This window comes from Sorex araneus, chromosome 2, assembly GCF_027595985.1.
Source record: "Sorex araneus isolate mSorAra2 chromosome 2, mSorAra2.pri, whole genome shotgun sequence".
Lineage (NCBI taxonomy): Eukaryota > Metazoa > Chordata > Mammalia > Eulipotyphla > Soricidae > Sorex > Sorex araneus.
The window spans coordinates 12,508,122-12,535,363 of record NC_073303.1 but is presented as its reverse complement, the minus strand read 5'-3'; the positions used below and the strand labels follow the sequence as shown (position 1 = coordinate 12,535,363).

General features: G+C 44.4%; 1 protein-coding gene across 2 annotated transcripts in view; it reads right to left on the bottom strand.

The window, feature by feature from the left end:
• CDKAL1 (CDK5 regulatory subunit associated protein 1 like 1) overlaps window positions 1–27,242 on the bottom strand; it is a 658,282-nt gene that overhangs the window by 204,182 nt on the left and 426,858 nt on the right. For both annotated transcript variants that reach the window (XM_055128799.1, XM_055128800.1), the window contains exon 11: window positions 14,829–14,974. In XM_055128799.1, coding sequence (XP_054984774.1) covers window positions 14,829–14,974 — 146 coding nt within the window. The remainder of the gene's footprint in view (window positions 1–14,828; window positions 14,975–27,242) is intronic.

Sequence of the window (27,242 nt, the reverse complement as noted above, 5' to 3'; positions counted from 1 at the left end):
GGAGAGACTCAGCCTGTGGGCGGGGAGCTACCTACAGTTCCAACACTGGCGAGCAAAACACTTGGTGAAACTGTCACTGGGTGAGCCTGGGAAGACCGACTGCATCTCCGCTGGTGGAAGTGCTACCCCCAAATCCAGATGCTCAAATACTACCTGGTTTCTTCATGGATTTTTTTTTTCGGGGGGCGGGTGAGAACTTGGCTGCACCGAACGGAGCTCAGAAGTGATTCCTGGTGGGACCACAAGTGGTGCCAGAGATTAGAGCAGAGTAATGGGCACTGTAGTTGCCTGTAAGGCAAGCATCTTACCTCCTCTATTATCTCTCTGGCCACTGGCTGGTGCCTCTTTATTGGTCTTGGCCAACAGGGAGCCAGAATGAGACTAGCCAGCTGCAAACTGAGATGAAATGGGAACAGTCTGGCTAAGAAAATCTCTCTCTCAGGGGCTGGAGAGACAGTCTAGCGGGTAGGGCATTTGACTAGCACATGGTCAACCCAGGTTCGATTCCCAGCATCCCATATGGTCCCCTGAGCACAGCCAGGAGTAATTCCTGTGTGCAGAGCCAGGAGTAACCCCTGAGCAATGCTGTGTGTGACCCAAAAAGAAAAACAAAATCTCCCTCGCCCCTCCCCTCTCTCCACTCTCTTCTCTCTCCCCTCTCTCTTCTCTCCTTCCCAGAATTATAGCTTCATTTAATGGAGAATCCCATGACTTTGAGGTCTGCAGATTTGCAAAGGCCAAGCAGCAATAATATCACGGTCACATGGGACAGAACATAACAGAAGTGGTGTCCGAGCATACACCAGCTGTTTTCTGGCAGGGGTGGGAGGAGCGAGTGTTTCAGAGTGTCAATAAATAAAAGACAGACTGGCTCCAAACTACATCCAGACATGATTTTTGGCTTCCCTGGTTCATGGAACTAACCAGAAACAAATAGGAAACATACTCGGTGTTGAGGGACTCGGGTTGCCCAAGAGTCACCAGGGTGCTCTGTGCAGACAAGGAGCGCACAACTCTTCCAGCCAACTCCGGGACTCAGATGAACGCCAGCAGGAAGGCGGCATGGAAGCGTCAGGATCCTCCCGGAGGAGCCACTTCCTCAGGTTCCCCCTCAGATACAGCCTGGGGGCCAGGGGCCACAGCGGGCCATCAGCTAGGTAGATTCTTCCACTGAGAAAAATCAGATGGGGGTACGAAAGAAGGTCCCTGAATAAGATATATTAAGCTTAAAGGTTGGCTCTTCCTGGGGACATCTCACTCATATTCCAGACCAGAGTCCTCAGGCCAGGTTAGTCTTTCCTAACCCCAGCAGGGTCCTTATTCGGTTACTTCTTTCTGGGTCATGACAGAGTTTGTTCCACGACCGTGCTCTTAACTTATACTTATGACGCTTAGCTTGTATGCTTTCTTTATTTTTATTTTATTTTATTGAATCACCATGTGGAAAGTTACAAAGTTCTCAGGCTTATGTCTCAGTTATGCAATATTCAAACACCCATCCCTTCACCAGTGCCCATATTCCACCACCAAAGACCCCAGTATACCTCCCACCCCCACCCCCCACCCCCAACTGCGTAACTGATGAATTTCACTTCATTTTCTCTTTACCCTGATTACATTCCATATTTCAACACAAAACTCACTATTGTTGTTGGAGTTTCCCCCCAAGAAAGACAGCCCAACTACCAAGGAAGCATTTGATAATTAGTATTCCATTGCTAGAATGAAGAGATACGCAGTCCCACTGCTCCAAGTACAAAACTCTTTTTTTTCCTTTTCCCATTTTTTTTTCTCATCCCCCTTCCCGTGCCTCGTAATATGGTGGATGCCACGCCTGTTTCTCCCTGAAAATGGGAAACAACTGGGAAAGAGGGATATTTCCTCTTCTTGGCCGGCATGGGGCTATGGCTTAGTTTACAGTCTAGAGAAATGGCTGCTACTTTGATTACCTTTAATATTTCAACAAAAAAACTCACTGCTATTGTTTGGAGTTTCCCCCCAAAGTCAGACCTGCTAAAAAGGAACCGTTTCACATTGCTGACAATTAAGAGATGTTAAGTCGCACGGCCTCGGTAGCAGCCGCGCGGTTTTGAATTTCTTTATAAAGTCCAGGGAAAAATTCTGCCCGAAATTGCATAGCACAGCTCACAGTCCCAGTGCATTGCCGTAGGAAGCCGCTCTGGATGCCAAAATGGGGTAGAAGACCTCTGGAATCAAAGTCTTTAGGAGCAGAGGGTCCCTTTTTGCGCTCAGCAGCTCCGGATTTATCTGGGCCAAGGGCGTGCCGGTAACGCCCACTTCCCATGGTTGCCTGTGAGCTATAAACTATAAAAACCGTATACCTCTGGGTTAGGAGTCTTAGAAGGTGGCTCTCGCCATGTGGATATTGCTGCTGCCGCCAATTTCCGTGCAGAAAAACAGGGCAGAGAGGAAAAATCCATCCCTGGGCAGCACGGAGTTGTTAGCTTATGTCCTTTCGATGGCATGCCAGAGTAGCTTACAGCTTGACCTGGGTCTATCTAGTCCCTTCATCAGGACCCTCCTTTTGGGGATGTTAGGAAGGAAGGGAAACTGAGGCTTAAGGCAGGTAAATATAATGGATTCCCAGGAGAAAAAAATTATTTGGAGTCAATTAACTTCCATGTTACAAAAGCATAACATCAACTGCCTTCTTGTGTCGATACAAAAAGGACATTGCTAGAAGAAGAAAATTTACTACGATTGGTTAAATGGATTACCAGCCGAAGAAAGGATAAAGCAATATAGGATGACTGGTGCCTGATGGGTGGAATTGGGTGTGCCTCAGGAGCACTGTTGTGGGAGTAACTCAATAAATCTAAGCTCCCTGTGGGAGGATCAAGGACAACCCAATGTTACCCAACACCTGAAGCCGAGGACCTGGCTCAGAGGCAGAGCACATGCCTGGGGGTTCCATCTCTGACGGCCAGATGGGAGCGACTGAGCAGGGAATTCTCGCGGGGCTTCCCCTGTCAAGTCCCGGAATCAAGAGAGCGGCTGGTTTTCTAGAGGCAGGAGGTCACTCGAAGGGACCGTGCACGGGTGAGTCTTGTCGCAGCTAAGACCAAACACGTGCCTGGTTCTGACTGGATTGAATCAAATCAGAAGTGATGGATGGAACTTCCAGGAAGTATAGAAAAGGCAGAGATATGTACCCTTCTTTGGCCCTGACCTGCCACCCCCAGTCTTCGAAGCAAACTGGATAGATGCAGTTTAAGTTGCTTCTAGGGGCTAAGATATGAAGGTTCAATATCCCCGATACAACGGCCACCGCAAAGAGAGGGCACACAGGCCTGGGCCTTGTCTCCACGACTCAGGAAACAATTCTACTTTTTTTTTTATGTGATGACTCTGTTTCTTTCCTTGTCACACAGAAGATAAGTTATAATATTACTCGCACAAATACACCTAGGTGAAGGTATTATAGTCCAGTTAATCTAATCTCCCTAGTGGTGACTTTATTCTGTCATTGGTAAAATTAAATATATAGAGTTAATGGTCTAAAAGTAGGTTGGACTTTTGGTAAGACCAGCTTTCAGTATTTCCTCCTTTACTTATCAGGGGCCACCCCTGGTGGTGCTCGGGGCCTTGCAGTGCTCAGGGCCTGGCACAGGGCAGGGAGGCTCTACCATTTGAGCCACACTCCCAGTTTCTCTTTCTGGATCATGAAAAGTCTATAGTACACATGCCCCCCTCCCCCACCCCGGTCCCATCAGTTAATGCTAGGCTTTACTCTAAAATACTGTGGCTATGAGTATCTGAAGAATACTAATCATGACTGCAGAGTGTCAGTCCCTAGTTATCAAGGATTACAATTTTTTTCTCATATTATATAGCAAAGAAAATAACTATTAGTTGAATACATTCAAAATGTAGGCTCGTGGGCTGGAAAGATAACACAGGGGCATGTGCCTTGCATACACTCAGCCCCAGAGTGGTCCCCGGAACTACCCAGCTTCCCAAACATCTCCAGGAGTGGTCCTGGAGGTCCCCGTGTGTTGCGTGCACCACGGGGTGTTTGGCAGCCCTGGGCCCGCTCTCTGAGAATCCTCAGGGGTGACCTGATGCACCTGCCTGGTCCCCTGGAACAAACCTGGAGCAGACACACCTGGAGAAAAGCACCTGGGAACCAGCCCCACCATGCACCCCAAAATGTGGGCTCTCTGGAACAAGAATTAGCTCACAGAGGTTGCCTTCCGGCCTGCCTGACAGACCCCCAATCAGCCAGACATAAAGAATGTGAGATCCGATCTTGAAAAGCACCCCTGGGCTGCGTGACCCGGCACCGCCCCAAGTCTCGAGGCCGGCCGGGTTCAGCATCTCCCAGACAGCGCTGCGAAGGTGAGCAGGAGAATCCGAGTGGCCCGCACGGTACAAGGCAGCCTCCCCTGACTCCTCTCTGGTTTTCAGTGAGGACAGGAGGTCCTCGATTCAATGCCGACCCTCAGAAGGTGACGACAAGGAGGGAAGGAGGGAAGAGGCGAGAGCAGCAAATCCGTGGCTGACCCGTTGGGCCACAGCAGTGAAGGGACCGGAAACGAAGGCTGGACATGTAATAGAGCTGGCTGGGAGCAAGAAGGAAGCAGGAATGAGGCCAGTTCCACTACAGCTTCGGAAACACGGGTGGGCTATATGGGGAGGGTACTGGTTCTGCAACAGGTAACCACCGTGAGCACAGCACTTTCTCATGTGCGTTTGTAACAGACGTCATTAAGAAACTGCTGTTGAAAGAGGAGGGGCCTTACTGGTCATGGAAAGATATCTTCAATGTTCAGGAGAAGCCATGTGTGATTTTAAATGTTGAATTTAACAGAATAGTAGCACTGTCGTCCCGTTGTTCATCGATGTGCTCGAGCGGGCACCAGTAACATCTCCATTGTGAGACTTGTTGTTACTGTTTTCGGCATATCGAATACACCACCTGAAGCTTGCCAGGCTCTACCATGCGGGCGGGATACTCTGGGTACCTTGCCAGACTCTCCGAGAATAGCACACTAAAAAAATATACTGGATAATGACAAGTAATGTAAATTGATTGAAGCGGAGTAATATGGTAGTGAATGCAGAGGAGAATGGCATCCTGGAGGATAAGGAAATCTTTCTTTCCCCTTGTAGAAAGTAATTTTTATTGAGTTATCATTGGTTTACAATATTACAAGATTTCAAAAGTTTAGCTTCACACTCTATGCATGTATAATATCATTCCTGTCACCCAAAGACCCCTCTGCCCATTCTTTCTATACCCTCTCCTTTCCTTCTGGCAAACACAATTGTTTTCACTGAATCTAGGTGTTAGGATTTTTGCCTGATTTTTTTTTTTGGGGGGGGGAGCAGGGGTTGCCAATTTGCTTGCTTTAGATATCAGCACAGCTTGAATTAGAAAGTTACTCACTGGGTCAGAGAGATAGCACAGGGGTTAAGATGATTGCCTTGCAAGGGACCAACTCTGCTTTGATCACTGGCACCACATACAGTCCCCCAAGAACCACCAGGAATGGCCCCTGAGCAGGAGTTGTCCCTGTGTACTGCTGGGTATGGCCCATAAATGAAAGGAAGAAACAAAGGAGAGCGGGAGGGGGGAGAGGGAAGGAGGGAGGGAGGGAGGGAGGAAGGGAGGGAAGAAGGAAGGAAGGAAGGAAGGAAGGAAGGAAGGAAGGAAGGAAGGAAGGAAGGAAGGAAGGAAGGAAGGACGGAGGGAAGGAGGGAAGGAGAGAAGGAGGAAGGAAGGAAGGAAGGAAGGAAGGAAGGAAGGAAGGAAGGAAGGAAGGAAGGAAGGAAGGAAGGAAGGAAGGAAGAAGGAAGGAAGGAGGGAAGGAAGGAGGGAAGGAGGAAGGAAGGAAGGAGGGAAGGAGGGAAGGAGGGAAGGAGGGAGGGAGGGAGGAGGGAGGAAAGGAAGGAAGGAAGGGAGGGAGGAGGGAGGGAGGGAGGAAGGAAGGAAGGAAGGAAGGAAGGAAGGAAGGAAGGAAGGAAGGAAGGAAGGAAGGAAGGAGGGAGGGAAGGAGGGAAGGAGAGAAGGAGGATGGAAGGAAGGAAGGAAGGAAGGAAGGAAGGAAGGAGGGAGGGAGGGAGGGAGGGAGGGAGGGAGGGAGGGGAGGAAGGAGGAAGGGAGGGAGGGGAGGAAGGAATTATTGAGGTAACTAGTTTAAAACAGCACAAATGTTCACTTCAGGTGTGCCGTGTTTCACACCACCATAACCACAAAGGTGAGAATCTCTCTCCATCACTGCCATGAGTCACCTCAATTCACACCCCATCCCTACCCCCACTTGTTATCTTCGTTAACTTGTTATAAATGTTACTTCTGCTGTCAGAATCTATGGCTGGTTTGTAAGGGAACTGTCTATTCCCTTTCTGTTCCTTTACATACTCCTGGTGAGACAATAAACTATTTGTCTTCCTCCTTTTGACTTGACACGAGTCCTTCTAACTGCATGCATGTGGCCAAAGTCTCATCTTTTCTTGAAGCCAAATACTACACTCCTGAACACAGCTATCACAACTTCCTTACCCACTTCCATGTTCTTGTGCATGTAGTGTTGCAATGAACATGGGGTTGTACAGATTTTTTTAAAATGAATGATTTTGCACTCTAGGGATAACAAGGAGTGGAACTGCGAGATCACGCGGCAGTTCTATTTTTAATATTTGAGAAGTCTCCGTGCTGTTCTCCATAGAGGCTAAACAAGATAAACAGTCACACTGATAGTGACTGAGGGTTCCTTTTTTCCCACCACCTTCCTGCCAGCACTGGTTGCTTCCAGCCTTTCGAAATAGGCCATTTCTACTGGTGCAAGTGAAAATGGCTCATTTTGATCACTGTCATTTTCATCTGCATCTCCCTGAAAATCACTGACAATGAGCAGGTTTTTATACGCCTGGTGACCATCTGTATTTCATCTTGGGAAAGTGTCTGTTCGACTCGTCTCCTCGGGTTTTGGATTGGGTTCTATTTTTATTATTGAATGTCGCAAGTGTTTTATAGATCTTGGATATTAGCCCTTTGTCAGATGACAGGATCTTCTCTTGTTCAGTACCGGGTCTTTTTGGTTTTGGCCACAGTTGTTTGCACAGTGCAGAAACTTTTTAGTGTGAAGCATTTTAGTCCCTTTTGTTTCTTTTTGCTTCTGTTTCTTTGCCAATGGAATCGCTGAGAAAAATCTTTGACGTCACCCTCCTGGAATGCCTAGGTTTCTCTTCACGTATTCTATGGATTTGGGTCTAATATCAAGAACTTTGATATATTGTGTCACTGTTGCTGTCACTGTCATCCCATTGTTCATCGATTTGCTCGAGCAGGCACCAGTAACATCTCCAAAGTGAGATTTGTTACTGTTTTTGGCATATTGAATACACCACAGATAGCTTGCCAGACTCTGCTGTGCAGGCAAGATACTTTCGGTACCTTGCCGGACTCTCCAAGAGGGGCAGAGGAATTGAACCCAGGTCGGCTGCATGCAAGGCAAATGCTCTACCCGCTGTGCTATTGCTCCGGATCTATTGTGAATTAACTTTTTTGTACATGGTGTACAAACACATAACCTTTTCCTCGCAAATTCCTCCTTTCTGTTTCCCCGCATTTTAACAGGTGCCATCTCTTTACTAAGTCTTGAATGAAGATAACGAGGCGTCATCCTTGACACTCACACCCGACTTATCCCCCTATACAAAACACATTATTTTTCACTGTATTTCTTTAATATTCTGAGGCCACCACATGTCTCTGAGAATGAGATGCAAGGGACCGACAGCAGCACACACAGGAGTGGTGGTTCCGATTCCCGTGGCCTGAATTTTCACTGAGGTCCTACCACTAACTGCATGAAAATTACTTAACACCCCTGGGCCATGAAGATAAATAAGTGAGTATATGCAAAACATTGAAAATATGAGCTCTCGAGGGAGCTCAGAGCAGAACTGCATCTCTGGGTTCCAGGATTGAGCTGCTGGCTCTCAGAAAATGACCAAATAGCACAGGACTGGCCTCCGGATCCTCGGGGAAATGTGTGAAAGACCCCCTCCCCCCCTCCCCTCTTGATTTCATAACTTACAATATTAAACAGTATTCGGGATGTTGTGACCATTGCATTTACTACATTTATCATCTGAGTGGTAAGTGAAAAAGGAAAATAACTGTAAAAATGGACATATATGCAAGTAAACATCAAATTGCTCCCCAGAAGCTGAAAAATCAAGTCCTATTATATGTCGATTGTGTGCTTTTAGAAAATCTTTTAAACCCTGACGTTCCCTGACCCCTGACATCCTAAAGGCTGTCATGCATTGTCTATGATACAGAGTAAGATTATCTGTTCTACATGGGGCCAGAGTGATAGCAGAGTGGGCAGAGAGCTTGACTTGCATAAAGAGAGCCCAGATCCCAGATTCAATCCCTGGAATCCCAAATAGTCCCCAAAACCTGCCAACAGTGATCTTTGAGCAAAGTGTCAGGAGCGAGTCCTGAAAACTGCCGGATGTGACCCCAGAACTTAAGTGACTTAAGTACCTAAACTTCTACAGATGAAACTGGACAGAAAACAGAACAGCATTCAAACTGAACATAGCTGGTCTTGGATCAGATGACTGGGCCCACTGACAGGAAGAACATGCTGCGATGTTAGTGGGTTAACACGGTTTTCTTACAGATAGACCGGAAAAGGAGGTCTCAGGAGAGCCTGGACCAAGTAAGTGTAACTCAGAGCAACCGTTCTGTCAAAGATGCTGGCTTCGCACGCCCTGTGCCCCCTCAACATCTGAGTATCACAGGACAGACCTGAGGATGGAGTTTTCTCTGCAAGGCTGTCACTTCCCCTCGAGTTTTTCTCTCTACTAAAAGATTTCCCCCCTTCATCCTAGAGTGTCCTCTAATTATTGGCTGTGGCGCAGTACACCAGGCAATTTCAGGCTGTAGCAAACTCAGGGAGGGGTATGTAAGTGTATATCCCAATCCTGAAAGATTTAATAGTTCATCAGTAGTCACTGTCACTGTCACTGTCATCCCATTGCTCATCGATTTGCTCTAGCGGGCACCAGTAGCGTCTCCATTGTGAGACTCATTGTTACTGTTTTGGGCATATCAAATACTCCATGGATAACTTGCCAGGCTCTGCCATGCGGGCAAGATACTCTCGGTAGCTTGCCAGGCTCTCCAAGAGGGGCAGAGGAATCGAACCCGGGTCTGCCGCGTGCAAGGCGAACACCCTACCCGCTGCGCTCTCGCTCCAGCCGCCATCAGTAGTAAGACAAATTAATCCCAGAAGTACACCGCACACCCACAAGTGATAATGGTAAGTTCTGAGCTCTGTGATGCCATCGTATCAAGAGTCAACATAAAGGTAGAAGAGTAAGGTATAAATATTTTAAGTGCATGCAACTTGTAAGTAAAGTCATATCTGGTCATGAAATAATTCACCCGCATTTACTCAGGGATGAGGGCAGATTTGTTCTCAGGCTTAAGGTCTAATAGACATAAACTAAGTGTCACTGAACTTCCAACAAAATAATTTGCATAAACATTCAGTCTTTAATATAGATCTTATTTCTTGAAAAATTTTTAGTTTGATTTTAGGCCATACCCAATTGTGCTCAGAGCTTAACTCCTGGCTCTGCATTCAGGAATCACTCCAGGCAGACTTAGGGCTCCAAATGGGGTGCTGGGAATCGAACCTTGATCGGCTGTATGCAAGGCAAACGCCCTACCTGCTAATAATCTCTGGCCTCATATAACTTATTTCTTAAAGTGTATCTCAACAATAGGTCTTTCTCATATATTTCTTTTATTTATACTTTATTACGTAAATTTGGAGATTCAGAGATTCTCTTATTTAGCATTGAGATTTAGGCTTGCAAAAAGAATGCTCCATGTTGTTCATTAAAAAAATACGTATTAAAAAATTGTGACGATAAGAATTATACTGGACAGTGATTATGTCAAGTTGGAGCCGCTTTAATGGAGTAAGCCACAATTAATATAGACCTAAGAACCTGGGAATCCAAATTATATCTCCCCCAACATGTCAATCCCCTCACTGAGAAGCAACTTTCCAAACTTCATGAAGAGATAAATATAAATGATTAAAATGTCATTCTTTTTGTTGTTATTTGTTTTGGGGTCACACCTGGGGATGCTCAGGGCTTACTTCCGGCAGTGGTCCAGAAAACATAGGTGGTACCAGGGATTGAACCTGGGTTGGCTGCATTCAAGGCAAGCTCTCTACTGCACCATAGCTCTGAACCTAGGCAGCATACATTTCTATCCATTTTTATCTTGGCTACATGTTAAGACAATAACAGAGCAGACAGTTAATTGTGACAAGTAGTGAAAGTCTTAACATTCATGAAATAGTTATTAAAAATTATAAAAGACAAATCTCTAAAACTGTAACTATGCCCCTTGGCTTTTATTCAACGTAGTTTTCCTTCATACCCTTAACAAAGTCCAGTGTACATTTTATGAAATCATCTTACCCATTTAAATAAAACATCAAATTACTTAGCTAATTTTCCAATTGGATTAATAAATCTGAATAAAATAATTTAAGTCGTATGATTGCCTGCTCATGACCAGCTGTTTTAAATTAGTATATTAAGTAATTTAGACACTTTTCTTTGCAAAGGTTGCATGATTTAATAAACTCCCATATGCCTCAACATGTGCCAGCGCTACTAGGTTATCTTCAATCCAGCTGCTGTTATGATAATCGCTGCCAACTTTCAAACAACCGAAGAGAATAATGAATCAGCGTCAAGTTGGCTCATATGGAAGCTTACATTGCTCCCAGCTAAAACAAGAGCCAATTTCAACTGTAAAGAAAATTAATTAAAAAGATTTCACCTCCACCACTTGGAAAACATGGCACCCCCCAAGCCTGCTGAGTTTGTTTCGAAGCCTGCAGCTGCAGGTGAATTTGCAGAGTTAGATGTCGGTCTCCGGTGCTGGAGGTTGTTTTTAAAGACTGGATTGTGTTAGGAAACTGATTAGAAGATGTCTTGACTCTAATACGGAACATGAATATTTGAGAAGTCTCACGCTGCTTGAGGGAAAATAAAAAAATAAGACTCTCGTTTGTTAAAGGCTCAAAGGCCAAAAAAAAAAAAGTTTCAAAGAATAGATGCGAATGGAAAGGGCCCCGTTGGTGTGAAAGAGCAGAAAAGAGCAGCAAACACAACACTGAAAGTCAAGGTCGTGTGTGGATGAGTATCTGGCAACCCCCCAAAGCCTGACATCACTAGCCTCTTTCGAGGAACGACAATATAGTGTGAGGTATCAATAAATACTGGACGAGAGAATTTAATGCTAGAATCAGATGAGGGTTTCCATGAAACCCATGAAACTTCACTGCTTCTCCTGTGCATCGTCTATCGGATACAAGCTATGTTAGTTTTGGTTTTGGTTTTGGTTTTGGTTTCTGGTTTTTCGGGGCCACATCTGGAGGAGCTCAGGGCTTATACCCCTGACTCTGAAATCGGGGATCACAGCTGGCAATCTGGGGACCCCGACGGTGTGCCAGGGAATCAAACTTTGGCTGACTGTGTGCAAGGCGAGCACCCGACCCACTGTACTACTGTGCTAGCTCTAGACCAAAGCCGTATTCGTTTTTATAGGCAAAAATAAACAAGGTATCTGGGTGGAATGCCTTAAAATATTTTACTGACAAAAGTCGAACAGAGTGGAGAATGAATTGTTCATTGGCTGTCTGGCTGGATCCATTTTGGAGGCCTAGAGGAAAGGCCACCTTTTTCTTTTGTTTTTTTGGGTCATGTGGTAGTGCTAAGGGACGCCGGTTGGCTCAGCACTCAGACGACACTCCCAGCTCAGTGCTCAGGGGACAAATGCAGAGCTGAGACTCAAACCCAGGGCGTCTGCAAGCAAAGTCTGTGCTCCAGCCCATTTGGCTCTCTCTCTCTCTGTCTCTCTTTCAGTCTCTGTCTGTCTCTGTCTCTCTCTCATTTACCTATTTTCAGCACACAGTTCTTATCCAGAGTGATCATTTCCAATTATCTTTGTTGTAGTGGTCCCTTCTCTATCCCAAATGCCTTCTCCCCCAGCACTTGAGGCAGGCTTCCAACTGTGCACCAACCCTCCTGGCCCTTGTTTCTACTGTCCATGGGTATTTTTTTTTTATATCCCGAAAGAAATTTAGTACATTTACACATGGAATATTATGCGGCTATTACAAAAATATGAAGTTATGAAATTTGCTTACAAATCGATGAACATGGAGAATATCATGCTGAACGAAATGAGTCAGAAGGAGAGGAAGAGACATAAATGATTGGACTGATTTGTGGGCTCTCTTGTTGAGCCCTGGACTTTTTCAGGAAGAGCAAAGTGATCATATAAAAAGCACATGGCAGGGGTACTCACACTTCACAGGCTATAGAATTGACTGGATGAAATATACAATCGTATGCTTCGATAAAAGTATTTAAGACTCCATATGAATCTTGTTGTCAAAATCATAATAATATTATTTCTTCTGTCTTCCTATTTTGCTGACAAAGGACAACTCTAATTTTCTTCTACATCTGCTCTATACATATTGGCTCCCTTTCACATTTTCCAATACTTAGTTACAAGTTAAGGGTGCACTGTATGCTAGGGTGATTTCACACATACACACACACACACACACACTGCATGGAAACAACAGAAAGTTAACAACCTTCCCAAGAGGCTCACTGACTAACTCTGAAGTTCCACTAGCAGCCACCTTGGGACTGTGAAAGGAACAGTGCTGGATGGAGTGTCTTCTCCAGGTACCTCTTATTTTTTTCTAGAAATCTCTGATATTTCTAGAAATACTGGGGAAACCTAGATTGAGGAACTGGCTCTAGAAACTCCTGGCTAGCTGTGATAGTTCTCGAAAATGTACATGGATGCTTTGTGGCAACTTAGAATACAGAGAAACTTCGAGGAGCTTAGCCTTTAGATGAAGGTGAAAGACTATTTTCAAATGCTTCGATGCCATCATCTTTTTGGCCGGTAGACAGCTCACAGATGCTGCTGGAACCGTCCAAGATGCAACGGATTTAGCACATTGACTTTTGGCGCAACTTGAAAGGCTAGATAGAACTCCTTGTGAAGTTCTTGCCCAGCGAAGTGGCCATGGGAGTTCACTGACTCAGCGTTATCCCAAACCGAGGTAAAGGAGAGGTGTTGATTCCTTCACCACCGTGAATCGTGTTGGATATCTGAGTATCATGTCGAATCATGTCAAATCACGCTGAGTACCTGGGCAATGTTCTCGTCCGTTCTGGACAATGGGATTCATGTCTGCACGTGGCCAGACCTGTGTAACAGGGAGGAATCGTGGCTACTGCTCTGGTAAGCAGGAGGCAAGGAATTTCACAAGGAAAGCAACTCATTTGCAATTTTGAGAGCATTCCATTCTCCAGTGTAAGTGCGTCCCAAAGGATGGTCCACTATGAGATCAGTTTACCTACAGTAAACTAGAATAAATGCAAAAGAGCCAACAACAGAAATTGAACATAAAATTCCTTATTCTTTCCTTGTGACCTGAGTTCTGTTCAAGATCTCAGGAAGTATTAGAGATGATAAGGACTTGCTATTACTCTGTTTTCTATTCGGAAGGCTGTGTACACTTAATCGTAATCATGATTTGAATTTTCTGAACAATTAGCAATATTTGTTTGCATGCACAAGAAACATCTATTTCTGGTGGTTAGGGTAATTAAAAGATGCCTGGAAGAGGGAAAAAAATGACAAAGACACAGAAAGGAAAGAAGAAGGAAGGGAAGAGATGGCAGGAAGGAAGAAGAAAAAGGTTTTAAAAGATCTGTGTGTTTTCAGGGCAAGCGACTAATCAAAAAAAAAAAGCTGCTAACAATTTGTATAAAGCAATCATATCCACGCAGTGGCACAAAATGGTACAAAGTATATAATTATGAGTAAGATGGAAATCAAAGCTGTAATTTAATTAAGAAAAACAACAGAGAAGAAAATGATGGAAAAAATTTACGAAAAGACACATGCCACAAATATGCCAAGATAAATGTCACCCCCAGAGGGGAGAGCAGACCTCAGTGTTGAGAAGGCAGGGGATGACCTTGGCTGTCTGGAGCAAGGTCTCTGTGACCTTGGCCACCCCCCCGCCCCCCCCATATCCTGCCTTGTTTAAGCACAGAAGGCATTCACTGTTTGGTAATGATGAGAAGTAGGATTTTGAAGAACATAATTATGGGTTGCAAGTGTTTTCTGTGGAAACAAAATTACCATTCATGTCTGAGATTGTGTAAATATGCCTTAATTTTGGTCAACAGCAATTTGAACTTTCAAAAAACAGATTCCCCAAACCCTCCTTAGAAATCACAATTCTTCAAGGGAGCGCCGGGCCTAACTCAGTATGGAAAAGGGGAGAGGTTCCTGTGACTCCTCAGGAAAGTACTGCTTGGTGGAAAATTATCTATTAGGCAGTGACGTGGTTTGGCCCGGGTCCACGTCAAAATCAACTCACAACTGCAAAAAGCCACATCAAGGGATATTTACAGAGAGCTGAAGCTGTTTCTCTCCCGGTCAGGTATACAAATGATCCCCGTGCACGTTTCCTTCGGCTGGGACTCTCACGCTGATTAACGGTGCGTAGAGCAGAGACGGGAGGTAGACCAGGAGGAGGAGGAAGGAGAAACCACATGAAGGGGGACCTTGGACACTGGGGGGCTTTGCAAACCCCAGCGTCTCGCCTTCTCTCGAGGGCCTTCAATTGTGGGTATAGAAAGTGCATTTTTGGGCCACCTGCTTTTGAAAGCAAAAAAAGAAGAATGGCTATTTTCTTACGTACGAACAGACTTACTTCTCTTTCAGAAAATCCACCACACGCTTGAAGTCGGCCACGCAGTACTCTCTCTTCATGTCCATGAGCACCGAGTCAGAGGAGGACTGGACCGGGATGTGCAGGAACGCGTAGACCCGGGGATGGTTAAGGATCTTCGCCATTTCCTTGGAGACAAGCGGAAGGAGAAAACATGAGCCAGCCTCACACATCAGGGAGTGGTTTCCGGTACATCCACTCTTCCCAAGTGCAGGCCCCAGAGGATGCACCCAAACACACCCACCTTCTAGGCTCTCAATGAAAATGTCAACTGGCCGTACTTGCAGAGGAGTCTGCTAAAAGTTATTTATCTCCTTGACTTTGACTTTTTTTTTTTTGCAGGTTGACTAAACAGAGATAAACTCATGCAATCCCCAAAGAGCAGGACGATTTTAGAGTGCTCCTAGAGCAGAGTCATTTTCCTCTCACCTTACAGAAGTTTCTGCCAAGTTAGTTTCAGTACCAGGAGAAAGAGCAACCCGGTTATTAATAGGATCTCAGCTGGTTGAGGGATACAGCTAAGGCCCTAAACGCCTACAGACTTGAACAGGGTTTCTAAAGTTAGACCACATCATATGCACACACATATTCACCATTCAGTTATTTACCCATTCAATCAGCTAATGAACACATTTTTTTTTGTATGTTTGTTTTTTATTTGGGGGCAATGCCCAGCAATGCTCTGGGCTTACTCCTGGCTCTGCACTCGGGGATCACTCCTGGTGGGCTACAGTGACCTTCCGGGGTGCTGGGGATCAAATCTGGGTCAACAGCGTACAAAACAAGAGTATGGCTTACTGGCTGTTCTCTCTGGCCCTTGAACACATACTTCGTGAGTATCTGCTATGCAAAAGCCACGGGACGGCGGGTTCTGGGTACCATCGTTTAGACACATGCCGGGCAAGCTGGCAGTAACTAGCACCGCTTTTCCACACACTGGATGAGGCTCCGAGCGAAGGCCAGAGGAGGGAATGGCGACCGACCCGCGTTGAGTAGCTCCAGTGGTTCTATTGAAGTGGTTCCAGCGGGTGTGAGCCCGGGCCCTGCGGGACTGTCGCAGCTTCCGGCAGAAGCACCGGGCGGGGACTCCCGCTCTGCTCCAGGGTGACCAATCCCCAGTCCCCGTGTCTACAGCAGAGCAGGGGGGCAACGTGGGTGCTGCCTTCCCCGGCAATCACCGTCTGCTTCAAACCAGACCTTCGACTCTTTGTGGTGCTGGGCGCTGGGGCACAAGAGGAGCATGGGTGGGGCCCGCCCGTCTGTTCGACCCGGAGGCGAGACGTCTCAGAGACGAATGCGCCCCACGAGACCAGGCACACCCTTCTCTGTAGCTGTCCCTCCCTCCCTGGGCTCCCTCAGCACACTGGGATACGGATAACGCGGTCTCGTTACCGTCCTCAGATCCTTCTATTCCTGGGCCAGGGGGTTGGCTGGAAAGGCTGCGGTGCATGCAGAAGGCCCTTGTTTGATCTGAGCGCGGCCGAGCACAGGCTGGGGGTCCCCAGCACCACCGCAAGGGAGCCTCCCAAAGGATTTCATTATCTTTACTGGGGTCCCCCTGGAGGGCAGGATGCCAGGATGTGGTACTGGGGAGTCAAAGCCAGGGCCTCGCACTCAGCGTGTCTCCATTGCTTGGGCCGTAGATCCAGCCCGCCCCCCCCCCCCCACCACAAGTCTTTCTTTGTAAGTTTTTTGGGGCACAACTGGCAGTGCTCAGGAACCACTCCTGGTGGGGCTTGGGAGACAATATGTAGTGCCAAGGACCGAATATAGGTTGGCTGCATGCAAGGCCAGTGCCCTATCAGCTGTATGATCGCTCCGAAGAGAGAAAGAAACTAACTGCGAGTTGAGGGGAAGCCAAATTTTCCATCAAATGTTCCATTCAGTGGGAGCATGTCAATGAGCGCCCGTTTCAGCGAGTAAACAAGCCCAGAATCCGCCTGCCTTAGTGTTCACAACAGGGAAACCTGATGCGTGAATAAATATGTGTGCAGGTGACATGTGCGTGCAGGTGCTATCTGGGCCCCCCGCCCCGCCCCACCGGCCCGTGCTGAAGCCTGCTGGGCGCTTGGTCGGGATCACAGTGGCTTCCCGTGGCAGAGACTGAGAAACGAGGCGTGGGAATGCGGCTTCCCAGAGGGAAAAGCGACGCTCGGGGCAAACTGCAGGGAACAGGAGAACGAGGAGTGTGGGTCTCTGGACTGGAGAAAGCCTCTGAGGACGTAAGTTGGCATCTGCACATACGAGAGTGTGTGCACATGTGTGGTGTGTGTGCACAACATGCTTGTGTGGTCTGTGTGCACATCGTGCACGATGTGTACGTGTGAGTGGTGTGTACATGTGTGTGTGGTGTGTCTGCACGTACATGTATGGTGTATGTGCATGTGTGTGTGGTGTATGTGTACATGCATATGGGAGGTGCATGTGTGCATGTGTGGTGTGCGTACACTTGTGTGTGATGTGCATGTACGTGCGTGTGTGTGGTGTGTGTGCATGTACATGTGTGGTGTGTGCACACATGCATGTATGGTATATACGCTTCTATGTGTGCATGTGTGTGTTGTGGTGTGTGCACATGGCATATGGTGTGAGTTGGTGAGAGGTGTGTTGTGTGCACGCACGTGTGTGTGTGTGTGTGTGTGGTGTATGTGTGAGTGCGTGTGCTCACTAGAACTTTCCTAACAGCTTCTGTGGAACGAGCTCCTATTTCAAGATCAATGGCTACTTGAACCTTTAGGACTAGTGTGTCAAGACTGTTTAAAAGGAACTCTGAGGATTTTGTAGGCTGGGACCTAAGAACAGCTAAGCATAGCAACATTTCGCGCTGGTATTTTTCTCCATGAAGCTCTTCTCTAAGTGCTAAGCACCTCCCTGTCTGCAATTTGTTTTTAAATGAACTTTAAATGTCAAGAAAAATCAGCAAATTTAATAAAAACAAACAATTGAAAGAAAAAGTGATCCTACGTATGGGCACAGGATTAGTAAGAGTACTGAACTACATCCGGTGGTGCTCAAAGCTTATTCCTGGCTCTGTGCTCAGCGATCACTCCAGGTGGTGCCTGGGGGTCCGTATGTGGAGCCAGGCACTGAACCGGAGTCAGGTGTGTGCAAGATAAGCACCTTTCCTTGTGGGTACACTTTTGAAAGAACTATTAAGTTACACTTTCATCGACTTAAAGTTGTGAAATCAATTGCATTCAACCTAAGCTTGAATATATACACTCCACGTTTAACAAAACTACTCATGTATGAGTGAATAAGATACATTAACACTTGCTTTCAAATTTATTTGCATTCGCATAAGTAGATATCAATCAGACAAGCCCTTCCAGATTACAGCTTTGGTAGAAGTGGGTGCATATTTGAAAGGCTCAGCTTGACGGTGCCTTTGCTTTTTCAGCGAACATAAAATATATGACAAAGCAAATTCACCTTAGTAAAAGAGAAACTGCACTAGTACCTTTGAACATTTAAAAATAATTTTATCGGACACAGTTTATGTACCATATAATTCAACCATAAAAATTGAATGCAATGAATTCTTTTTTTTTAAGTATATTCACTGGATTTTGCAACTATCATCACAATATAATTTTAGCTAATTTTCATTCCCTCTAAAACTAACACTATAGCCATCTATGTTCTCCCTAATTACAGCTCACTTTTCTCACCCAATGCTAAATGATTGCCTGGCTCTGTAAGTACGCCTGCTCTGAAATTTTTATGTAAATAGAATCATACAGTAATTGATCTTTTATGATGAGACACTTTGCGTTTCGGTGTTTTTAAGAATCATCCATATTGAAGTCTGTCAGAAGACTTTCATTTAAATAAAACATAGACATTTAAGATTTATCAGATATAGCAAATTATACAAACTATTTCAGGTAATCTGAATATTACCTAATCAAAGTAGTGAAACAAATTTTACCCAGACCTATAAACGGTTTGATTCTGGGACCTCATCTCATGGTGCTCAGGGATCACTACCGGCTCTGTGCTCAGGGATCACTCCTGGCCATACTCTCAGGAGCATATGCAGCTTTGGGGATCAAACCAGAATCCACAGCGCACAAGGTAAGTGCCTAAACCCCTATGATCGTCAGCAACAAACTTAAACTAACACACATTTCATAGGGAATAGCTGTTATATACATTTAACTGTTTATTAGTATAAGTCATTGTAGACGCAAAAGACAGAGGAGAAGGTTAAAAAAACGAACTCCCTCTCCAACACTGATTCTCTTAAAAGAATCAAAGACTGGGGGTGGCTAGACAAGGTAATATCTTGCTTTGATTCTAGCTGCTTTTTCTTTCACTTCAGTTACATAAATAACCATCTAGCGTTGTTATTTTGTTGCTGTTTGGCAATGTTGGGGGGGGGGGCGTCACAAACTTACTGCAGCAGGAATGACTACACTGCATTAATGAGAAGGTGCCATCCTCATAATCTTCAGAAATGTTTCATCCACTCAAAGGGAGACTCTGTACCCACTGATTCAGTAACTCTCCTGACCTCACCTTCCCCAGCCCCAAGCCACCACTGTTCTGTCTAGGAGAGGGAATGAAACAAATAAAGCATATCTGGCCAAAATGGCTACTTTACATAGTATAATGGTTCCAGTGTTCCCTCGTATTGGAGTCATGCTCTATTTAAAAAGTCTCTTCTCCAGGCTATTAAAAGCTCTACTCACCGAGGCCAGAACAAGCTGCACAGAATTCTACCAGGCGCCATTTCTCTCGCACAATGGCACCACCCATGCTTACACTGCAAGGAAATATTCTGCTTATCTTATGTTCCCCATTTCCTTGTTCAACTTGAATAATCATGGCATAAATAAATGAATGACTGAACCACCCAATCAATTCATCAGTAAGGTTATTTTAGATGAAGTATTACAAAGAGTCACAGTAATGGCTCTGCTCTAAGAAGGCCTATTTCTAAAGCCACCCTCAATACACCCGAATATAAAGCAAGGATGTAACAAAACTAGAGCCATATTTCACCGTTACTTCATTAAAGACACCACAACAGTCAATAAGTGATTTGCGAGCACCTATACTTACACGCAGAAATCTTGAAATAAATGGCCACTAATAGCTCTAGAGAGTGAATGAGTAAGAGGAATTTCCCCATTCTTATGTCAGAAAATGAAAAGAGTAGATATAGTGAACAGATTCTAATTTACACTTGATCTATAACTTCATTATAACAGGAAATTCGCTTCTAAACTGCTAAAGAGTTACCATTTTCAATATTTGTGTTAAGATGGGTTGACATAAATGTCTGTTCTAATAAATTTTCATAGAAAACATTAAAAAGATTTCAATGCTCCCTTCCTAGGATCACTTCATCTTAGTGTCAAAGTCAATAGGCCGTCATTACATTATGAAGATAAAGATATTCATTGTCGTACGATGCCAAAAGGATTGTGATTGTATACGCATTTGTATTCAACTCATGTTATCAGTGTCCTGCTTTATTTTAAAATTGTTATTACACTTAGCTAAGGCCAATAAATCAAAAGAGTTCTTGTACCTTGACGGTGGTGATGGTTATATGTTTAAATTAATCTCACAAAACTGAACACACACCCCCAAATCAATTTTATTCTATTCATTAAAAAATATACTGGAGTGGAATTTACAGTGGAGTGTCTGAAATGCTTGGTGTACAAACAGGTTCAGCTTTAAAACTAAGTCTGTAGATCTGGGGAGATGTTAAAAGGGCTAAGCACACACTTTCTATGCTGGAGCACCAGGCTCAAACCTGGCACCAGACGGTCCTCTAAGCACCACTGAGAGCAACCTTTGAGCACTGAGCTGAGAGCACTGGGTGCTGCTGATGTGGCACCCACACACAAAAGAAAGACAAGAATCTATGTCACGCATATAACTGATTTTATTCCCCTTATCAAGACTGAGCTAATTACTAAAAGCACCAATCAAAGGTGGATCGATTTAGTAGCAATCCTACAGCCAAGCTGGAGCGATCATAGAGCCACGATCACGGAATTAGCTTCTGTGTTAAATGTGCTACACGTGACACAAATAACGAAGGGCTCCACTAGACAAGCTGACTTGAAAGACTGATTTTAAAATAGTTCAACTCAAGCTCATTCTGGCATGGTGATCCAAAAGGAGGCGAACTCCAGGGGATAGGTTTCATGTCTTAGCTGGTACGCAGAAGAACACTGTGGCTGTTTATTTAGGTGCCCTAGTTGGTGTGGGTATATGAAATAATGCCGCTAAGGAAACGTTTGCTAAGCATCCAACTAGGCACCTGGGGTCGGGGATACAAAGAAGACAAGCACCTTTCCCATATTTGTTAGGTGTGCAAACATATCGTTGATGCTTGCCCGGGAAGAAACTCTATGGAGTGGTTGGCATGTGTCTCACTAGACTCTTCACACTAACACTGTCGTTTCTGCAGCAGACTGAAACACTGATGGCCCGATATTCCCGTTTCCCTTCAGGCGAGACTGTTCCAGGTTTTGCTCAGTACTTGTCAGGAGTCCTTGTGTGACTTCAAATGACTAAGGAAATATGGGTAGATATGAATGCCGCTTTCTTGGAGCAGAAGGCGTACAACCATTGGTACTTGGACCAGAAACACAGGACAGGGGTAATGTGGCTGACCCACGCTTGATCCCCAGCGCTATATTTGGTTGCCTGAGCCTGCCAGGAGTGATCCGTGAGCATTGAGTCAGAAGAAAGCTTTGGGCACTGCCAGGTGTGGCCCCCAAAGCAAACCCAGCCCAAAATAGAACAGCAGTTCTTCATGTCTCTTTCCCTTTCTCCTCTTCTACATGCCAAGTGCTGAGGTGGAAACAAGTTGGTTAGAGTTTTAGTCTCCTCATGACACTTAAGGAGTATGATTTTACAAAATATCCTTTTTGTTGTTATAAGACACTTTGACGTTCAAGGTCACGTGTAAGACACCAACACCTACTGCACTGTCATTTTACACAAGACGAAAGCCAACGTTTGAAGAGGTTCGAAAGAATAAGCCTGTGGGGCTGGAGCGATAGCACAGCAGGTACGGCATTTGCCTTGCATGCGGCCGACCCGGGTTCGATTCCCAGCATCCCATACGGTCCCCCGAGCACTGTCAGGAGTAATTCCTGAGTGCAGAGCCAGGAGAGTAACTTCTGAGCATCGCCAGGTGTGACCCAAAAAGCAAAATATATAAATATATATATATATATATATATATATATATATATATACACCTGCAATGAAGAGCAGTCATAAACATAAGAGCTGAATACAGAACCAAATTGGCTATGAGAAGACAGAGTCCATCCTTTCATTCAACTGTTAAAACACTGAAATGGCACCGTGCATTGATGACAGTGGCCCAACAAATAAGAAAGAAATAAAAAGAGCAACAGCCTTCAGCAGAATTCAGGAACTCTAATTCTAGGCCAGCTGCAACAGGGATATTTGTGGTATCAGAACGGAATCTGGGTCGGCCAAGCGCAATATACGATGCTCCACATTTTATTGAAAGACAAGCCTGTGCAGAGTTTATGAAATAATCCAGTGACCCGTTCCATAGATTCTCTTTGAATATCATCAATTGCATCTTTAAAAGATAAGCAGCATATAGGAAAGCTGTGGACTTTGGGGATTGATTTTATAGTCTGCAACTTTACTATACGAGTCTATTCGTTCTAGGAGTTTCTTGGTAGAGGTTTTAGGGTTCTCTAAGTATAGTATAATATCATCTGTGAATAGTGAGAGCTTGAATGCCCTTAATATCTTTTTCTTGCCTAATCGCTATTGCAAGTACTTCCAGTACTATATTGAACAGAAGTGGAGACAGTGGGCATCCTTGTCTCATCCCTGCTCTTAGAGGGAAGGCTCTTAGTTTTTCCCACTGAGGATGATGCTTGCCGTAGACTTGTGAAAAACGGCTTTCCACATGGTGATTCAATTTTAAAAAAATTAAATATCAAAAAAAAGATAAGCAGCATATTTGGGCTCTACTTCATGATTCTCTGTTTGCTCTTTTATCTAATTCACAGTGGTCATTGCCTTTGCAGAAATAACTTTAAAGACAAGTGTTCAGTGGAGAGGATGGGTTTATGAAATCTTATGGAATAAAACCATGATAAACTTTACAAAAAAAGAAAAGAAAATCAGAGTATAGAAAATAATGAAGAAACACTGTTCCTTTGAAAGTTTAAACAAGAAAGTTTATCTCACCCATAAAGATAATTTATATTCACTATTGAGATTTTAGAAAACAAAACAATAAGAGAAAAATTAATCATTATGGAAACAATCACAAAAAGAAAAATTAATTACCCATACTATTTTCTAGGGCTGGAGCGATAGCACAGAGGGTAGGGTGTTTGCCTTGCACATGGCTGACCCAAGTTTGATTCCTCCATCCCTCTCGGGGATGGGAGCCCGGCAAGCTACCGAGAGTATTCCACCTGCATGGCAGAGCCTGGCAAGCTACCTGTGGCGTATTTGATATGCCAAAAACGGTAACAAGTCTCACAATGGAGACGTTACTAATGCCCACTCGAGCAAATCAATGAGGAATGGGAGGACAGTGCTACAGTGCTACTATTTTCTAACAATGATGCGTGCTGAAAGTAGACTATAGACCGAACATGATGACCACTCAATACTTACATTGCAGACCACAACACCCTAAAGGAGAGAGGGAGTAAAAGGAAATGCACCTGCCACAGAGGCGGGGGCGGGGGTGGGTATGGGAGTGATGGGAAGGATACTGGGGACATTGGTGGTGGAAAACGGGCACTGGTGGAGGGATGGGTACTCGATCACTGTGTGACTGAAATGTAAGCACAAAAGTTTGTAAGTCTGTAACTGTACCTCACTTTACAGGTGATTCATTAAAAAATAAAAAAAAAATAAGTTTTAACTGATCCAATATGGTGATTTTTAAGAAGTTAAATGCTTTTCAAAGACCAAAATTTTAAACTTTTTTTTTTAACAATACATCATTTAGTCTTGGCTCAATTTCTTCAAAAATCAAAGCAAACCTTTTTTTCTCAGTTTTTCCAATATCACCAGGAGGGATCCCTGAGCATAGCACCTGAAACTGATGGGTGTGGAACACCTCCGGCTCCCCACAAAAAATATTCAACAAAAGCAAAATGCATCAACCCCATGCAAGCAACCATTTACCACTATTTTCCTGGTCACTGTTCCGTAATCTGCTTTCCTCAAATTCCTAATCTTTTGTATGAGCAAGTTAGTATAAAGATCCCACGTAACTTTGTGACTGCTAGAAACTTCCACTGGTACATATTCAATGCACATCATATTAGACTACTGATTTTCACATATTAATCTACCTCTGGCTAGCCAAGTTACAGGGTCCCAGCTGGAGAACCGATGGCAGGTAAAGAAAAAGATATTTCCCTGCCTGACAAACACACACACACACACACACACACACACACAGGTTTCTCAAATGTGTACACAAAAGCGTATCATTCCTGGGGAGTGAACTGTGACCTCCCCAAATGTGAAATTGTTCTTCAGAAATTGCACAAACTGATTCACATGAAGATGCAAACAATAAATCATTTCTTGGAGTGGAATTGGAAAGAAGCAGTGGGGAGTGGTCCCTCCAATCTAAGACACACATCTATGCATATATGAGTGTATCCCAATTACAGCAAATCTTTAGCTAGATTCACCCAGAGGGGGAAAAAAAGGGATAAATAAAGTCAGAAATGCAAGAGAGGGTGGCACAGGTGATTCACAGAAAATGGAAAGATTACAAGAGACTTCAGTAAAAACTATATATATCAGAGAGCGAGATAGATAGATGATAGATAGATAGATGATAGATAGATAGATAGAGAGAGAGGGGGGAGGGAGGAAGGGAGGGAGGGAGGGAGGGAGGGAGGGAGGGAGGGATTTGTATGTGGCTGACCCAGATTTCATCCTGGTACCACACGATACTCAGAACACTGACTGGGAGAGACCTCAATTCACAGAGACAGAAGAAATTCACGAGCACCACCTGGTGTTCCCCCAATCCCAATTCCTTCTCCCAAGTTATATATCCCCAAATTGGATAACCTAGAAATAAAGAAGCTTCAAGACTGAATAATAATAAAAAAAAGAAAGAAAAGGAAAACTGGAGCAGACTGATTGTCAGTCAGGAAAAGGCTATGAGTAGTGGATAACTACCCAATAAAAAGAAGTCGGCCCAATGACTTCACTGCAGAATTCGATGAAACATTACAAAAATTAACACCAATCTTTCTGCATCTTATTTTTTTAAAAGAAGAATATGAGATAATATCGTGGACTCATTTTATAAAGCCAGAATTCCCAATACCAACATCAGACAAGGACATGATGAGAAGAGATTATCTCCGCCCTCAGACTCCTGAAACTGTGTCCCTTCTCTCCCTTGGGTAGTGAGGAGGGATTGCTGTTAAAATCACATATATATATGTATATATATGCGTATACACACACACACACACACACACACACACACGTGTGTGTGTGTGTGTGTGTGTAGCACTGGAGCACTGTTGCACTGTCATCTATTGTTTATCGATTTCCCCTCGAGGGCACCAGTAACGTTTTCATTGTGAGACTTGTTGTTATTACTTTTGGTATATCAAATACACCATGGCGAAGTTTCCCAGGCTTTGCTGTGCGAGTGGGATACTCTCGGTAGCTTGCCGGGTTCTCTGAGAGGGATGGAGGAATCGAACCTGGGTCAGCCGCATGCAAGACAAATGCCGTACCCTCTGTGCTATAGGCTCATATATATGTATATATATGTATATATATACACACATATGTATATACACACATATATATATCGCTCCATATATATACCCACACACATATATTTATATACAAATAAATGTATACATATATATCCAAAAATTAAATTTAACAATACACTAAGAGAATCATATCTTACGATCAAGTGATAATTATGCTAGGGCTTGATACAGGATGGGTTTTAAACCTCTGCAAATCAGTCAACATGATATACCAGATTAGGAAAAAGTGAGGAATAAAACATATTTTATTATCTCAATGATGTGAACATTTATCCAAATCCAAAATCTATTTATGATAAAAAAAAAAGTATGTGCGGGCCGGAGCGATAGTACAGAGGGTAGGGCATCCAAGCCGGGTTCAATCCCTGGCATCCCATATCATCTCCGAAGCACCTCCAGGAGTAATTCCTGAGCACAAAGCCAGGAGTAACCCCTGAGCATTACTGGGTGTGACCCAAAAAGCAAAAAAGCAAAACAAAACAAAACAAGTATGCGATAATAAATTGAGCAGATATTGGGGATATATACTCAATAGGATAAAGGTATGATTATCCTACTGAGTTGTGAGAGGTTGAAGGTTTTTCTATAAGACCAGGAACAAGGCAAAGGCACACGAATCTTGTCATCTTGGTTCAACACAGTATTGAATGTCCTAGACATGGCCATCAGGTAGAGAAAAGATGCAAGAGCATCCAATTGGAAAAGGAAGAGGAAAAATGGTCACTCTTTCACATCATGATACTATTTTTAAAAACTGAAAGAATAAGACATCCAAATATTCTAATGAAAAGATGAAATATGGCCATGTCTCTAGACTGTGAACTAAGGCATAGCCGCACGCTGGCCGAGGGGTAAGATCCTTCTTGCTCTGATTTTTTTCCCTTTTCGGGGAGAAGCGGCGTGGCGTCCGCCATATTATGAGGACTATTAAGCAGGTACGAACTTGGTGGTGCGGGAAGGAGGAAAAAAAAAAGACTTATGAACTTGAAACAGCGGGACTCGTGGGCAGTCTTGGGCCAGGGGCGATACGGCATGTGATCCACCGAGACTCGACCCGAGTGGACACACTTTTGTGCGGCTGCTCTGCTGCTGATCGACCATGATCCGGAGGCCAGCTAGACTACTTTTGGTCCCAGCAACTGCTTGCAGCCATGTCTCTAGACTGTGGACTAAACCATAGCCTCATGCTGCCCCAGGAAGGGAAATGATGCAATTTCTAACATACTAAAATACAGAAATCCTAAAATGTGCAACTTCATATCTCGTCATTCTCAGCAATGGAAAACTAATTATCAAATGCTTCCTTGTCAGTAGGGCTTTTTTTTTTTTTGGTGGGGGGGAGAGCTCCAACAACAATAATGATTTTTGTGTCGAAATATGGAATGTAATCAAGGTAAAGAGAAAATGAAGTGAAATTTATCAGCTACGCAGGTGGGGGTGAGGGGGTGGGGGGGTGGGAGGTATACTGGGGATTTTGGTGGTGAAATATGGACACTGGTGAAGGGACTGGTGTTGGAGCATTGTGTAACTGAGACATAAGCCTGAGGACTTTGTAACTTTCCACATGGTGATTCAATAAAATAGATAATTTGAA